At 34.6% G+C, this 17,345-nt stretch overlaps 2 protein-coding genes across 2 annotated transcripts; one reads left to right on the top strand and one right to left on the bottom strand.

Annotated features, from left to right (window-relative positions):
• Positions 1-6,817: 6,817 nt before the first annotated feature.
• LOC126877905 (venom serine protease Bi-VSP-like) lies at positions 6,818-9,437 on the bottom strand. The gene is made up of 6 exons (XM_050640341.1): positions 9,297-9,437; positions 9,029-9,226; positions 8,763-8,858; positions 8,538-8,691; positions 7,873-8,213; positions 6,818-7,464 (listed from the first exon to the last, which is right to left on the bottom strand). Exons 1-4 carry the CDS (start codon positions 9,313-9,315, stop codon positions 8,624-8,626), a joined length of 381 nt encoding a protein of 126 aa, XP_050496298.1. The 5' UTR covers positions 9,316-9,437; the 3' UTR covers positions 6,818-7,464; positions 7,873-8,213; positions 8,538-8,623.
• A 2,680-nt stretch (positions 9,438-12,117) lies between these two features.
• LOC126877904 (omega-amidase NIT2-A-like) lies at positions 12,118-13,016 on the top strand. Its single transcript, XM_050640340.1, has 2 exons — positions 12,118-12,296; positions 12,698-13,016. Exons 1-2 carry the CDS (start codon positions 12,213-12,215, stop codon positions 12,878-12,880), a joined length of 267 nt encoding a protein of 88 aa, XP_050496297.1. The 5' UTR covers positions 12,118-12,212; the 3' UTR covers positions 12,881-13,016.
• Positions 13,017-17,345: the final 4,329 nt, after the last annotated feature.

Here is a 17,345-nt window from a genome sequence, read left to right as displayed (position 1 = left end):
AAACCATACACGTAGTTCCAGACACAGTGATGCAACATTCGCTTATTATTGGCGCAGACTTTTTGGACACTGTTGAAATAAGTATAAAAGGGGGAGAATCTTTTATTAGTAGAATAAAGGACGAAAATCCGATGAGTGTCCGGAAGTCCTCAAGATAGATGTAGAGACACAGGCGAGTGAGATAGATTTGTCACACGTTAAGGACATGCAACATAGGCTAAAAAGAGATTTGAAGAGAACCAAAGCATTGCTAAGAGACGCTCAAACGATGCTGGAGAGATCGAAAGGTGACTCGACGGGTAAAGCAGCTTTACGACAGCTGAAGAACCAGTTAGAAGATGCAGAATGCGCTAGAGCAGTTGCAGTTAAAGCGAAACAGGCACTGGAGCAAGAACCGAATGAGACGCAGGCTTCGTTGCAGGAAGTACTGCGGCAACGTTCCGAAGCAGAAGATCGTGTTAATGTAGCTAGTCGCGAACGAACTGAGCTACTGTCGCAATGGAAGAAAATAAAGAAGAGTTAGCAGAAGTTTTGAAGAAGTATCGGGCAGCTGTGCAGCAAGTGTCGGAGGAACGGAGAATAGTGGCAAGACACGTGGTGATTGGTAAAGTGGACCACGAGATGGTGTCCTCGTCGGATTCTTGCGGCCAGCAGGAGGACTTAGCGAACATCACGAGGAGGAAGAATCTGGCTAAACAACAGCAACAGGATGTTGTTGATGATATTTGCGAATTTACTGAGAAGGATAGCGTTGCGGATGTGAGGGTTGTTTCAAGTTTTCGGATAGACTCGAAGAGAGTGAATGCAAGGCGAACGAAAAGACAAGGAAGTCGCACGTGCGGAATCCCTCCAATAATATCGATATACAGAGGATGTGGATGACGAGGACGACGATGGGATTGTCGAGACACGATGAACGTGAAGACCTTCGAAAAAGAAGAGATCATAGTCTCGGTAGATGGTAAGTTGTTAACGTCTTCCATGTACGAACCGAGCCTACGAAAATGTCACGATGCTGCCACGACGATCAAAGCCCTGACAAGAGTGAAATGGGTAAACAAACAACGGAGAGGAAGATAGAGGAAGAGCGAAAGAGGAGCAGTAGCATCGAGGACGAACAGCCGCGGTGTTCCAAGAGGAACGAGATCAGCTGCGTGCGGACGCAAAGAGACGGATTGAGGAGATCCAAATCCGAAACAAGCGGGCGTATAACAGGAGACGCAAGAAGCGACAGCATACAGGACGGGAGATCTAGTGGCAATCGAGAGGATGCAGAGGGGTCCCGGGCTAAAGCTGCATCCGAAGTTTCTTGGACCGTATCGGGTGATAAAAGTCCTGCGAAATGACCGATGCATAGTGCAGCGAGAGGGGGAGCACGAAGGGCCACGTACAACTTCCACGGCAGCCGATCACATGAAATGGTGGAATGCTGACGATAGTGATGTAAGTGCGAGCGGCGATGATGAGCACATCTGAGGGCAGATGTGATTGTCAGGAAAGGCCGATTGTAATATCGTAGAATAGCTTTGATTGGAGATCGGCTGAAAATAGAAAAACCGTGTACGTCGTGTTTCTGTGGTTCGTTTACATTTAAGAGTGCCTACGTGACTAAAGGCACGTAGTTGGTAGTTCTTACATAGGTATGAGGGAAACAATAGACAACGTTAGAAGAAGGACGGTTTCGCTATTCAAGGCGAATCGAAAAGTGTGCGTGTTGCGAGAATCAGAGTTGATCGAGACGTCGAAGCATAGAGTCGTTAGAATTGAGTTGCGAGTGTTGTCGAGTGTTAGAGTTGCTAGTGAGAGAGAGAGAGAGAGAGAGAGAGAGAGAGAGAGAGAGAGAGTTACCAAATAGTTGTCAAGTTATTTGTTGTAAATACGAGCGTTGCATTTAGTTTTCCTGTTAATCAAACATCGTTTCTCTGTCTAACTAATATCTGTATTTTCAATCCATTATTAATAAATTATAATTAATCGAACAAAATTACACCTTTAATATATCCGATATTACATTACCGTGATGTAATATTTATCATGCTTATTTTTCGTAAAACGAATCGTTGGAATATTCCCGAAGCTAACGAAGCATTTCCCAAAAGTTAAACCGAAGAGATTAACGCGAATAGTTAAGTGAAATTTTTCCATTAACTTGCTGACCAACCGGCAAATAAAAAATCATAAAAATTGTTTCAATGTGTTGAGGTCACGCATAACTTCTTTTTTCATTGACGATTACCAAACAGGTAAAATTTCGAAATTGTACGAAGGCCACGTGACCAGATCGTATTGGAATTTGAAGTGCATGGAAAAAGACAACTCGAAGTACAAACCTTGAGCTGTACTACTCGAAGTACAAACGTGAACTAATGGATGCAGAAAAGCAATTAACGCCAAACATCCGAACAGCATCTTGGAGCCCGTCATTGTTCTGAAATAAAAGAAGTGACGAATTAAAAAGACGCAGGACTAATAATAATAAAGGAACTTAGTCGTATTATAAATTGAATTTACATCAGAAAAGAAGCACGACCAAGCGAAACAGATCGTAGAAATGACAAATATCATCGATATACGTTTCAGTGTAATTTCACTTTTGAAAATTATTTAGTTTAATACGATCGTATTCATCGCTCCGAAACTTTCATTGTGCTGCAATTTGTGCTGCGTCTTTTTAATTTCTCTATCTTTCTGTGTTTTCGGAAAAATTACTTGAAAGATTAAGAATTGCTTGCCTTATTTTATTTTCGATTAGTTAGGATTTGATTATTCCAGGTAAGGTTTATTATTTATAACAGGTTTTATCACTTGTTTATTATTTAGGAGTTTGTTATTTTAGGATTAGTACCTTTTAGGATTTCTTATCCTTCGAGTTTCTGTTTCAGATATCTAGGTCTATTTCAAGATGTTTTATTACATTAGGATTATTTATTCGATTAAGATAATTTAAGAGTTTCACAATGTACAAAGAAATAATCGCGTGAAATTTAGATTTATGCTTTAAACGTATTAAACACGCGGTAATTTCAATGTCTATAGCCTCGAACGTGTTCTGATTAGTTGTGTCATTGTCTGTGACATTGAAATCACAAAAATCCATTGCAAGTGTGCTGTCATGCAATGTGGATGTAATTGGGTTTTTTGGGGTTAGGTTGGGGTTAGGTTGTATCATCTGATTTGTACAGTACTATTTTAACGCAAGGACAGGAAAGTTATTATATATTTCCCGTCCATTATTTGAATCGTTGTGAAGTGTAACGAATTATATTCGATTCGAGGAGATGTTAATGAATTACCCATTTCATATGTAATTACATGGAAATAAAAATCATTGCAAAAGTAATTGATCTAATGACAACGGAATTCCAATATTTTTTTGTTTCGTCACCTCTTTTTCGTAATATATCTTTTATAGGTACGTGATTTATTAATCGTTCGAATGGAAATAATTATTCGTATAATATTCAAACGATTCTAGCCATAAAATAAATTAAAACGATACCTGTCAATGATATGCAATCTGCGTATGACGTCAACCTCGATCTATGCTTATACAAGAAATTTTATCAATCAATGACTAGATATACAATAATCAAATATTATAAAATTTCCTGAAAACCTTTAGGTGTTAATATCTTTAATATTTGCAAGTTATTGTTTAGCGCTAATTAGTTAGAATGTAACAAGTGGTGTACCAGAATTGAGATAATTAAGCCACACGAACAATCTTATTTAGATCTTTTTAATTTTTTAATTCTCTTTTGCTCTAATACTTCGTAAAATTAATCTTCATTAGCTACTACACTTCATAGAATAACAAGAGATAATTTTTCTTATATAACGTTTCATTCATAAAATCTATCATTAAAGTATATCTTCATAAAAATATCATTCCATACTAACGGTATATTGGCGTCATACGAGATAACAGTTACCAGTGATGACATATGTAACTTTATAAAGATATCTCGTTTTATTATATATTAAAAGAATGTACTCATTGCTGCTATATTTCAGATGAAAAAAAGGCGGCAACGATTTTACAGTAAAATCGTTCGTTTACAACTGATTCATTTACATTTCATGATAATACTGTGCATTCTGAATATGCTATGATTTGGTTTAAAATAATAAATAGTCCATTCTTGCATACTATTGCTCCAGCTTTACTTGTATTTTCGATATTGGTATAAATAGAAAGACAATTAATGTCGTTCGAGTCTATTTTCGGATCATTTATATTACGTTTAATCCATATAGTTATCATATGAGACATAGTATCGTAAAATTTGGAAGAATAAAACGTTCGTACAGGAAGTACATTTTATAAGAACTCCAACAAATCTGCGTGTGCACCTAAAATACAAACTGATAGTGATAGTGATTGTTCATAAGTTTATATACATTATCTAATGTCAATCGAAGGTATCAATTCTTTTTCTCCATAAGAGTACTTTTTCATTTATATGTGTTCAAAAATACATGTGTTCAACCGTGAAGCATATGTCACCTACAACGAAAAAGAGTTTTCCTATACTTAATATTTCCTTTATATACCTATGAAAGTCTATTCTTCGCGTAGTATGAAATTATGAATAAATCTGGAATATTGTTCAATCTGAAAAGAAAAATAACTTATTGACATCATTCATTGATACGAGATTCAGAATGTTTGTTTTGTCTTGCAGAAAAAGAAGGCAGCCCTCCCTTTCTTTTAATGTGAAATAGAAAGCGAAAATTTGAAAACAGATTTTTTGGAAATTTACTTGCAATATCGTTTTCAATATCGTGATTTTCTTCCCAATGGTACTGTACTTTCAAATTTTCCAGTATCCCTCTAAAAACAAAAAGTCGAACCTCGTTATTGTTAACGTAGGCATTACAAGGAAGAGAAGTATTAGAAAGCAGCTCCTTTTTATTATGGATTTCTTTATAATCATGTAAATAAGAAATTCCGGAAATTTTTTCCTCAAGAATTTAATTCTTGTGTTTTGATTGATAATTATTACACTGCATACTAACTTTTCGCATACTGTTCGCGTCTAACAGTTTCCTAATAATAACTACTTCAAAATTACATATGTTCTTGCACGAATTCAAAAGTACGTATGATACAATTACAATTGATTCTAAAATTAATAATTATTTAAAGATATTAAGATACTAATTAAACGTTTCACTGTATTTCAAAATCTGGAACAACAAATTTTTATTTATAAAAAATGAAACTGTCTTTATATATTCTTTGTCACGATGCTATTTCTTATTACCGTGTCGACATTTTTTAAAATTCATTTTGTTATCTCTACGCAATATGAAAATTCATATACTGCTTAATATTTTTTACATATTATCCATCCACCGCATGATATCTCCTGAAAAATCAAAATATTAATGTTATATTATTACAATGCTTCTTAAATTTCAATTTTTGACAATTTGAAATCCAATATATTTTCACAATTATTATTTATCAAAAAATTCCAAGTTAGTAACTTTCTTTTCAAATGGCAAATAACATATACTTTGACTTACCTGTAAGTTTTTGTTCCTAATCATCATTTCCTCTTATAGAACATCATTATTGTTCTTATAATTACTACCAGTGTCATAGATATTGTAGTGGCTACAACTGAATTAATAGAAAATGATAAATAACTGTGTATAACACTAACACATAATGTGTATAACAATGACACATAACTTTTACTTACACTTCTGTCGATAAGGGATTACTTACTGTGATATCCTGTTGATGTTTCTTAAGGCACTTGATTAGGTGCGATACGGTATCATTCCTTATGGTATACTGTAGATAAGTATTTTAGAAAATAACAAGAATAAATCTAAATTATTCAGAGGTTCCAGTTTCGGCTTAGACATAAATACAGGACCATTTGCAAAGAAGAAAGGAGTGCGTTTCTACAGCCTCGTTATAGTAACCATGAATACCAATCTCTGAATTACTGGTTACTAAACATAAATATCCTATAAAATTTAATATATTTCTTTAATTTTTAATACATACATGAGTTAGTAGTTCTAAATTATGAATCATCCTACCTGTGATATTACGCTTTTCTTATAATATCATCACTCGAGTGAACAACATTAAGATCATGTAAACCATGTCATCCTATCTTACTGTGAAGATACTTAGTTATGTTATCTAACATTATAAAAATATCATCAAATTCAAGTCCTTTTATTCACATCACATGGCCACGACGATCTGGTTCTTCGTTATATAATGTTCTAAAATTTGTCGTATATATAGGATGTACAAACCGTGATATCAAGGTATCAGTTCTTCCTTCCCAAGGGACAGTTTCATTAAAATTCTGATAGAATTAAAATTAATTATTAATATTCTAACAATCATATATGTTAAATACGTTATAGTCAACGATATATACCTGAGCGAATGTAGGGGTGATTCCTTGATAATTATAAATGTCATCAGCCCACATCATTGTGCCACTTCTTTGTACTCCAGCCTCTAGATTAACAGCCTAAACAAACATACGAAATTTTATAGAAGCTGTACAAAATATAGTATATATGCGCAATATTGAAGCGTTCAAGGGGATATAAAGGTAATGTACATCACATACACGTGTACTCTCATGCAACAAAATACAATTAGATTTAATAGTATAAGCTCTTTTATTCATCATAATAGATTGGAAATTTAAGTGTCTTACGAGGGTGAGTAAAAAGTTACCCGCTCTGTCGGTGTAGAATTTATTTTAAGCAATTGTCAAAAAAGACATACATCATTTTTTGACATAATCACTCGATTTCTGTATACACTTTGTCCATTTGCCGAAGGACCTTTGTATTTTCTCATTAAAAAATGTTTTGGGCTGAGTGCGAACCACGAATGCATCGTCGTCTTCACCTTTTCATCAGCTTTTTCGGCATCCATCTCGCACAAACTTTTTAAAATCCAAATCTGTCGTGCACTATTGCATAAGCAGAGCCGTGGCTGATTTGCAAATGATTTGCCACATTATCCAGTGTCACTCGTCTATTCCATAGAGCATAAGTTCATGAGCACGTTCAATGTTGTCATCGTGGATGTGGACGGGCGTCCAGCTGTTTTTTCATAACACTCGTGCGATCTTCTTTGAACTTTTGTGCCCATTCAAACACACTTCGTGACAAAACACTTTCTCCATAATGTGCATTAAATCTTTGATAAATATAGGCATCAACATAACCTCCGACCACAAGAAACGAATCACAGCATCCTGCACTGTTTTCCTGCAAATCACCATTGCAAAGCGCCATTACTCGCGCAACGGTCACAAACGAATTGACGTAACACAAAGAAACCTGCGCAGCAGCACTGAACAGATATTGACGTCATACGAAGAGTGCAGATGGATCAATACGGTCGACAGAAGTTTTAACTATCTGGAGTGCGGATAAATTTTTACTGAGAGTCGTATAGGAATCTATAATCTGTAAGTACACCTTTGGCTGAATGGAAATTTCTCTTACATATAGTCAAAAATGCTGAAACTGTGTATTGAATTGGAAAGTGATAAAAAATAAGTGAAGTTTCGAGGTTGCATGTGATTGCATGAGTACACAGGACGTTTTTAGCGAATAAAAAATAATTTTGAAAGACACGAGACTTATCTTGTATTTTATGCACTCTCTGTGTCCGAATTTCCAGAAGCTCTATCTTATGAAGTGTTTTAGATTAGCCGGAAAATTTTGTACGTACGTACAAGAAGTATACGATCTAAGTGGAATATTCCATTATTCTCTTGATACAACAGAAACGAAATTTACAGAACTTCTCAGAAAGTTGGTTTATTATTACCAAATTAATAGAATTAATACACGTTTATCATCTTTACATACCTAAGTCGTGGAGGTTTATCGTGCGTAAAAAATTAGTGTCGTTTCAAAGTTACATTTCGTACATTTTAAGCCTATAATTTGTAACGTACAAACAATGTAAATTTGAGCTGTTTCTTATCTCCACAATAAGAAAATCCAACTTTACGTTTTTTACACAATGATATTTATGGAACAGTAATATCATATTATTGCATCGCTTGGAGAATGAAGTCAAGGTACGATGTGACCCTAGTGTAAACGCTGGGATACCCAGCTGTGCCGCACTTATAAGCATAAGACACAATACCTATTAAATACGAGGTTAATTCATGTTGTATCAGCAGTGGTCCGCCGCGGTCAGCCTGAAAGGATCGTTAAATTTTAATCAAAGATACTGAAATATATCGATCGAATTGTATTGAAATTATACTTATATACAGTAATAATCTTCTATTGATTTGTGTATTGAAATACTCCAATTTATAACGTACATGTTATATGTATTTTGAGCAAAACTAAGATTAGAAGGAAATTAGATTAATACCATAACGAGGTGTGAGAAGTGGGCAAAACTATTAAATTGTGTTTATCTATTATTTTTAATGTTTAAGACGTCGATTTGATGTTAATTCGAATCGACGTGTCTTCAGATACCGTAGTTTGTAGTAACTCTGTAACTTAATTACCGTACAAGAATCCTCTCCACCCTGAGCATGTTCGGCGCATATTATACCATCAGTGATATCAGGTGCATTAGGAAATTTGGAATAAGCTATTTGCATTCGGCGTTCTTAATCACTGGCATTTGTACTTCCATTAATGCATTACGTCGTGGTCGTCCTACGAAGAAAATAAGAAAGATATTTAAGACTGGAACTATTTAATTTTATTATAAAATTGATATCACTTACTATATCTTAATGCTCCCCATCCAGCAACAAGGGGGTTATAGCCGACGAAGTTGCTCTTTCGTAGGGGCTCTTTCGTACAAATGGGATATACGTACCCTGAAAAATAAAAAAATAAATGAAAATGCAGGAAACGAATGACCAAAAGTATGAGAAAGAATTATACACGCTTTATGACACAATATATGTGTACAGTAAGAAATTTCAGGATATGATACTTCAGTAATACTCAATAGCATATATATATATATATATATTTGAGGACTTACTCGAAAATGGCACCTCCTCCACCAATCTAAGAATGACAATATTATGATTGTGTATGTTTTCTATTCCATCCATATGTGCACAATGTGCTGCGGTCAAAACATGCCTAGCCGATATCAGGGAACCTCCGCACTTCCATAGTGGTTTGTCTGGGTTTCGGGGATTACGAAAACCTAATGCAGCGATCCATGGCCAAGCGCCTAAAATGCAATAGTCATAGTTGTGAATATACATAATTTTTCTCACATAACGGGTAACAACGATTATTACCTATTCGATATTCGATCATACAGCAGACGATAAGTACATACGTACAAATACTCTGAAATAGAGATTTGATAAAGACAGAAATTAAATTTTTATTCCAGTGGAATACAAATTATTAAATAATTCTATATAATTTCTATTTGAACTATACTGAACTATAAAGTTCAAACGTGTAATTTCTGCCCTAACAGTTTTTGATCTCTATCATATTATTACTCCTATATCAATTTTTTATTTCAAGCAAAAAGATACTTCCTAACATGAAGTAAAAGAAAGAAATAATCAAGTTAATAAGTAAAGTTACTACCGATAAAATCATAGCATTATTATTTAGTCTAATTGAAATGTACATTGATGTGCTGTTTAATGCCTTTAAAGTTCATTCTTTGCAGTAAATGGCTTATTATTAATCGGAAAGAAAGACATAAAACGTACCAAGTTCAGCTGGTTTACCATCGACCACCCTGGTATGAGAGACGTTGCTAAAACCACAGTATGGTGGTCGCAAAGCCTTATACTTATACACAGTTTTTATTAAAATTTCTCTCTCTCTTTGTTTGGATCGTTCGGACAGCAAACGATCGTAACATTGCCCTGGTATCTGCACACTGATCGTCTATAAAAATCGGTGGCTGTACGGTACTGTATCTGCCATATTTCTTGCAGAGGTTTACATTTTCTGTAGTCAAGGCACCTGCCTTCTTGATTGTCCGGTGTGGTACATTCTGGATCAAACAATTTTAAAACATTTATACAGTTCAAAGATGCGTAAGAAAGCGACACCGATTACTCAACTTTCGAAGTAAAAAGCCGATCAAGTCCACCGGATTGCCCTACAGACACGTATTAATCCGTAAGAGTGAGTCATCATGTTGATAATAATTATCTAAAGAAACTTTTCACGTGAAAATATAAAATTTTAATTGATTAGATATTGTGTTAGCCATACTTAAGAAAGAAAATGAAAATGAATGAAATGAAAGAAAAGGACTACCTTCAACCTCATTTTTTAAATAAACACTTTGTCAGTTTTTCGGTAAATAAATTCTTAGGAATTCAGGACAGTTTTTAGTGAATCATTTTGTTTCGACCGTTCGCGGAGAGACGCGATCGCGAGATAGCACGTCAACGAGAGTTGTAAGTTCCCATTACGATTAAATAATCGACGCCACGAACTGATCGATCCCCTTATTTCGATTATGATAATAAGGGTAGTTCAATGAAATTCCACAGAATTAACACAAATAAATTAATGTTTATTTCAACAACTTATTAACTAGAAAGATATAAATGGAACAAAAAAAATGTAACTGCGTTTTGGTTGATAAGTAATGCGCGACATACCACATGTGTTGACGGTTCGACTTCTCGAAAAGTTCTGAACGCCTTTCGATTTTTTTCGTTTTTTCTGGAAGGCGACCCCCACTACGTTCGGATCACGCCACATTCTTTTACAGCGAGGTAAAATACGGGCCACGAGTCGACGTTTCTGGAAGTCGCCCTGCTTAATGAACCATGCGCTTGCCACTACAATGTTTGTTTGCCGGGCAGACGCGACGATCCGTCTGCGACATTATAGTGCCGCGATCGATAGTTAAGAATATGACCTATGGTAAGCCGCATGGCGTAACATTCTCCCCCCGTTGAGAGGGTACCGATCAAACTAGCGAGGTGTGGTTGAGGTTCCCATCTTATTTCGTCTCGATGGCTAGTTGTTCGGGTTTCTCGAGATCGGGTTGAATTGGCAGTGGGACAAGCCTTTTGACGCCCGATCCAAAATGCTCTTTGCCGTCTGAACTGTAGCTGTCCGGATGACACCATCGGCGCCTGGATGAACCTTGATAACTCGGCCCAGAAGCCAATGCATGGAGGGAACGTTGTCCTCTCTGAGGATGACGATTGTGCCCTTTTGGATGCTGTGTCCACCCTTGCTCCATTTATTGCGGTTGGTTAGCTCGTTCAAATACTCCTTATGCAGCGGTTCCAAAAATGTTGTTTAAGCTGTTGGATATGCTGCCATTTGGAGAGTCGGTTCGATGGAATGTCTCTGAAATCTCGATCACGTAAGCACATTAATGAATCGCCAATGAGGAAATGTCCGGGAGTGAGGGCTAGGAGATCATTTGGATCGGTGGAGATAGGAGTTAGCGGGCGGGAATTGAGGGACTGCTTCTATTTCTATGATAAGAGTATTACGGTGTTAAGCTCATATGTTTCTGTTTCTCCACTCGCGCTGCGCCATAATATCCTTTGATATTTCCGATCCTCTGGTCGTACGAGGAATTGCCGATACATTTTCTCGATGTCGCCAGTGAGTACGTACTGATGAGCGCGGAATCTAATTAATATACAAAATAAATTGTGAATTGATTCGAGAATATAGGATTTCCCCATTTTCATGATTATCGTGATTTTTGTATAAATATATTTTTTAAGATACTAATAATTAGGTACTTATAAATTAGTATTATCAATTATTTTGCATTTATAATTCCGCCTCTAGTATAAGTGTTAATTGAAAACTAACTTTATGTTTCAAAAAGTACTAGCAAAGTCGTTGAGTAACAAGCCACTGATGCTAACACAAATAGCATTGTCGTAATTAAATATTTCTAAATATTCATTTTTCATTTTGAACCTGTAGAAACAATTTATTATATATACTATTAGCTAAGTAATTGCATATTTAATTAAGTCGAAATATAAAACTTAGTTATTTTAATAATTTAAAAAATAAAAAACTGACAAACATTTCAATTTAATTTATGGTTGGAACAAAAGACAGTTATTCTTCATTAATTGAAATATTGCAATGCAGAGTACTTTCCAAAATACGCCGAGAGTATTCCTGATGGTGAAACGAGCGTTGCTTCATCGAACGCAGCTAAAGAAAACAACATCTATGTAGTTGGTGGTACGATGCCTGAAATAGAGGGCGCTAAATTGTACAATACCTGTACTATTTGGGGTCCCGATGGAACTTTGATAGCAAAACACCGAAAGGTAAGTAATATATTCCTTTATGGCTTTGAATTTGAAAATATTGGGGTGAAGAAAGTGACTCTATCTAGGAATAATTTAGGAATATACATATGTACATACGTATACTATAACCAATTCTATAATTTACGGTTTATAAAATACGTTATGATACGGGAAACGCCCATTTTTGTTGTAATGTGTTTGTTGTTGTATAAATTTTTCACATACTTAAAATATTATTATACTTATTTTTTCTCCTTTTTAAACATTATTAAATGATAAGATTTTTTAATAAAAGAAAGTGATAAAAACGCTGTCAGTTATTAAATAAAAAATAATTAAAGTTTAGGAGTTGGTAACTTTGATATTAAATTACAAAAGTTGCAGCAATAGAATTAGCGACCACATTTTTATGTTATTAGGTACATCTATTCGACATCGACATTCCTAATAAGATTACTTTTCGAGAGAGTGATTCACTCAGTCCTGGTAACTCCCTAACGACGTTCGATGTGAAGGGCTGCAAAATAGGTATTGGCATTTGCTATGATATTAGATTCGAGGAAATGGCACGCATTTATCGGAACAAAGGTACAGTAACTTAATCGATCAATACTTAACTAGCAAAAAATTAAATATCTTTCTTAAATATATTCTATATAAAATTAATATAATCTGTAACTCTGTATAAAAAGAAGCTTAATTTAAAAAAACCAGTATATTTGCTGAAAATGAAACAAATAAAAGAATTAAAAGCACAATAAGAGGACTGTCCTCGCATATTCAGAAATGATGGAATGTGAACCGTGCAACTACGAAGTTAATTGGTATTCGGTGGCTTCATATTTCCTGCTTCTCTGGGTTAGGTTGCCAAATGCTGATATATCCAGCGGCATTCAATATGACCACTGGACCACTGCACTGGTCATTACTTCAGCGTTTCAGAGCGAATGATAATCAATTATACGTTGCCTGCATATCACCGGCTCGTGTTCCTTAAGCAAGTTACGTCGCATGGGGACATACACAGTTGACCAATCCCTGGGGAAAGATTCTTTACGATTTGGAAACTCAAGAGAATATGGCAGTCACCGATATCGGTAATTTACAGCTTAAAATTAAAAGCGAGAGATCCATGATGTAATTAATTTTTAGTCTCGTTAATTTATCGATTTAGCCATCTTCCTCTGTATTTGTTGAATTTATTAGTAAGCATTACTTATTACTTCGTATGTTTCTTTTTTCTATCAGATCTAAAAGTTGTTGAGGAAGTAAGGGCTCAGATACCTACATTTTCTCAGAGACGTACAGATTTGTACGACACTGTCTGTAAGAAGGAGTAACTCTACACTAAAACAGAAAATGTTTTTTTATAATATTTCTACTACGATATCCTTTTTTTGTGAATTATTACTAATTTCTTATCATTTGTACTAAATGAATGACTCAATTAAGAAAACCAAAACGTTATAAATAATAATCTGTATATCTTGTGTATCAACATGTAATTGGATATTATAATAATATAGGAATGCTATAATAATATAGGATAATAATATAGGAGAATAGTAATATAGAAAAAAACTACATGCTTTTAAACACCTTTAATATCGATCACATAAATTGTTATAATTCACAATGATTACGCATACATAAAAGACCCCTTGATAGTAAAATTTACGATCAAAAGGCAATTACGTATCGTTTAACAACATTTAATTTATAACACCTTTTAAACATTTAGACAGATTAACACATAACACTTCTTATATATAAACATCAATTCGAAGTTATCAGCTTGGAGAAATTGGTCGATTAATACCTGTAGATTGTCTGTCTCGATGAAAGACTTAAAGAGAGCAAAAACATGATAATGCCGCTAATATAATATTCCTTCTTTCTTGTATCTGTCTGCCTCTCAGGTCGTTTTACTAATTACAATAAGTAATTTCGCCTTCTTTGCGCTCTCTTTTAACGCATTCGAGACCGAAAGAAATTCATATCAGTCAGTAGGCAAGGGTATAGTATACATATTTTATATATAACTTATGTAGTAATGTATATATCATGTTAATTTCATATTTTTTTCAATATAGAATTATTATATATATATATGACTGTACATAATACATTATAGAATAACATAGTATATAATTTTATATTTTAAAAATATGAGGCATACTATTTAAGATTGTCATCGATTTAAAATCAAAGTATGAAAAGGATACCCTGGAGAGAGTAAAACACAGAATCATTCTAACTAAACATTCAGATCGTACCGACACCTAGGTATCGTCTTACAATTAAATCTCGGTCTCGAATGGATTAAAATGAAATACATACTTGCAGCTTCAACATCTTCAATATCGAGAAGATTCAAACTTTACAAATAAATGTAAATTGCGATGTAAAACAACGCGATGTAAAAAGGGAAAAAGGAGGAAAGAAGGAACAGGGAAGCAAAGAGAAGAAACGAATTTTTCATTTTCTCTTGCCAGGAATATAAGATGCTAAGTAATCTTCCTAAGTAATCTCCTCCAGCTTTTTCTAGTTTGATCAATAATTATTAGTACATGTTAGGAAAACAAATAGAATTTTTGTTCTCAAGCGAGGTATAATCTAAATTTTGTATGTACACAAAAATGTTAAATATCTGTAATAAACATGGTATAATCAATTTTTTTACATAAAATTATATTGTATAGGCTATTGTTATTTAAACATTTTAAATTGGATGAAGAAAAAAAATGACGCAAATAAAACGTAGGACATTTTAATTAAAGAGACTAATATAGAGATTTATCTACTTAACTGTGATTAAATCATCTCCACTTAACGCTCTACCTCTTCTATTAATTATGCTTCGTTAAACTATGATTACAGAGGTTCGTTAAACTATGATTACAGAGGATGGGTTTTTTTGATAAAATGACATTCTGACAAATATATATAGATCGATATATATAGATATAGATAGACAAATATATAGATTCTTACAACAGTAGTTATGAATGAACAGTAGTTATTGTATCAATTCCGTTCTTCAGAAGCTTCATTTGTGAAAAGACAATTCGCCAGAATATGGATTCACTGTAGTTATAGCTATAGGATTTTCAATCTAGTTGACAGACTTGCTTTACGTAGAGAATATCTGTCTCTTGTTCTACCTTATCGCGATTCTCTCCTCATCTTTATACGCTTTGTCGAGCAAAGTAATATTGGCATATATCTCGGCTCTGGTTACAATCATTAGTTTCCGCCTAAACGGTTTAGAATCACATAGCTCGCGCTCTACTCTCGTTTATTCAACATTCAGGCCATATGGTCGCATGCGACGAGTTTTATGTTAATTCCGACCGATTACAATACCTTTCTTTCGTTTTACAAGGAACGACGAGACTGGCAGTTGCGTGATTTCCAATGCAAAAGCCGCGATATCTGCACGATAACCTAACCTCAACCGATTTTGTTGTACTATTCTTACGTGGACTTCGATTTGTACCACTTTCGTAACAAAAATAGAATACGTAGAACACAGCATTCCGTTATGCGATATTGTCGATTCCTAACATCCGAAAAATCAGAGATAATTATTTCCCTACAGTTGTACATTTGTGTGAAAAAATTACGAACGTAAAGTTGTTTGGTGCATGCACAGTCCTCCCCTCCGCTGCATTTGCGTGGACATGCTAGAAAGATTCACTTTTCCACGGTGAAACTGTATGTATTATAATTTCATTTTTACAAAGGTCGAACATCCTACTATGCATAAATTTAATATTAATATAAGCAGGTTTCGTGTTAAGTATTACATCTGACGTATAAGCACACGTGTGTACGAGCCTTGGGTTTTTAAATGTCTTATAGTAGACACCGAAAAGATTATTCAGTTGGATATCTGACTCAATATCAATATTTTACTAGGAGATAACATGTTAAGAACACGTTGGTGGATGGCATGGGAGATGATGAATGAAAGACATACTTCTGTGAGATACATAAAAATAGTAGTCAGAACGTATTTTGGCGCTTGGGGGACAGCAACAGCTTTTTTTTTTTTTTATTTATTTGTTGGAATTACAATCAATTCTCGCGTTGAGAATTTTCAGTAATTTTTTCTGGCGTGGCGCAGTGACATGGCTGTTTATTTACAATAAGTTAATACTTATTATAGATAGGTATAATTTATAAGTATTATAAGTAAGTGCATTAGCTTAATTTGGATAATTAAATGAATCTAACGTTTAGGTCTAGCGGGTAGTGCCTCTTTCAGCCTGCGAATCTGGTCCCGTCGTATCGAGTAGTCCAGTGATTAGGGGGTTTCGGTGTTTCTTGACTCTTTTGCTATATCTGTCGCTATATTTTGCTATTTCCTCTTTTGACTGTAGGTATCTTGAGGGTCGCGATGGATGGTTTCGTTGGTAACATACCAAGGTGCGTCTATTAAGGCTCTTAGCGTTTTCGATTGGAATCGTTGTAGTATTTCGATGTTGGAGTTACTTGCTGTTCCCCATCGCTTCCTATATCCCTATATTCCGTACTTGCTTCGCTTGGTACTTTTTATAATTTTCGCAAGTTACAATAAAAAAATTTAATTCTTAACAGATTAAAGATTTAACCTCTTGCTTTATAGTGTACAATAATTTTTTTTTTTTTTTTTTTTTGTATAGGTTATGTGATCCATAGTTTGAGTAAGCAGTACACACACACACACACACACACACACACACACACACACACACACACACACACACACACACACACACACACACACACACACACACACACACACACACACACACACACACACAACACACACACACACACACACACACACACATATTTACGTGACAAGCTTTCATTTCAATCTATATTTAAGATTAATATTTTATCAGTTTCTGTTCGTAACAACATCGAAGTAGTCAATAAGTTTGAGGAGTATAATTAAGGAAGCTATGAAGCAAGAGGTTAAGAACAAATTCTGAAAGAGGTTATGTACAACTCAGTAGTACTGCTTTACATTACTTTGCGAATTACTTTTCAAGCATAAAAATAGTTTTAACAGCCACT

This window comes from Bombus huntii, unplaced genomic scaffold (genome assembly GCF_024542735.1).
Source record: "Bombus huntii isolate Logan2020A unplaced genomic scaffold, iyBomHunt1.1 ctg00000276.1, whole genome shotgun sequence".
Lineage (NCBI taxonomy): Eukaryota > Metazoa > Arthropoda > Insecta > Hymenoptera > Apidae > Bombus > Bombus huntii.
Note: the sequence above shows the minus strand (reverse complement) of the source record. Positions and strands in the feature narration are given on the sequence as shown.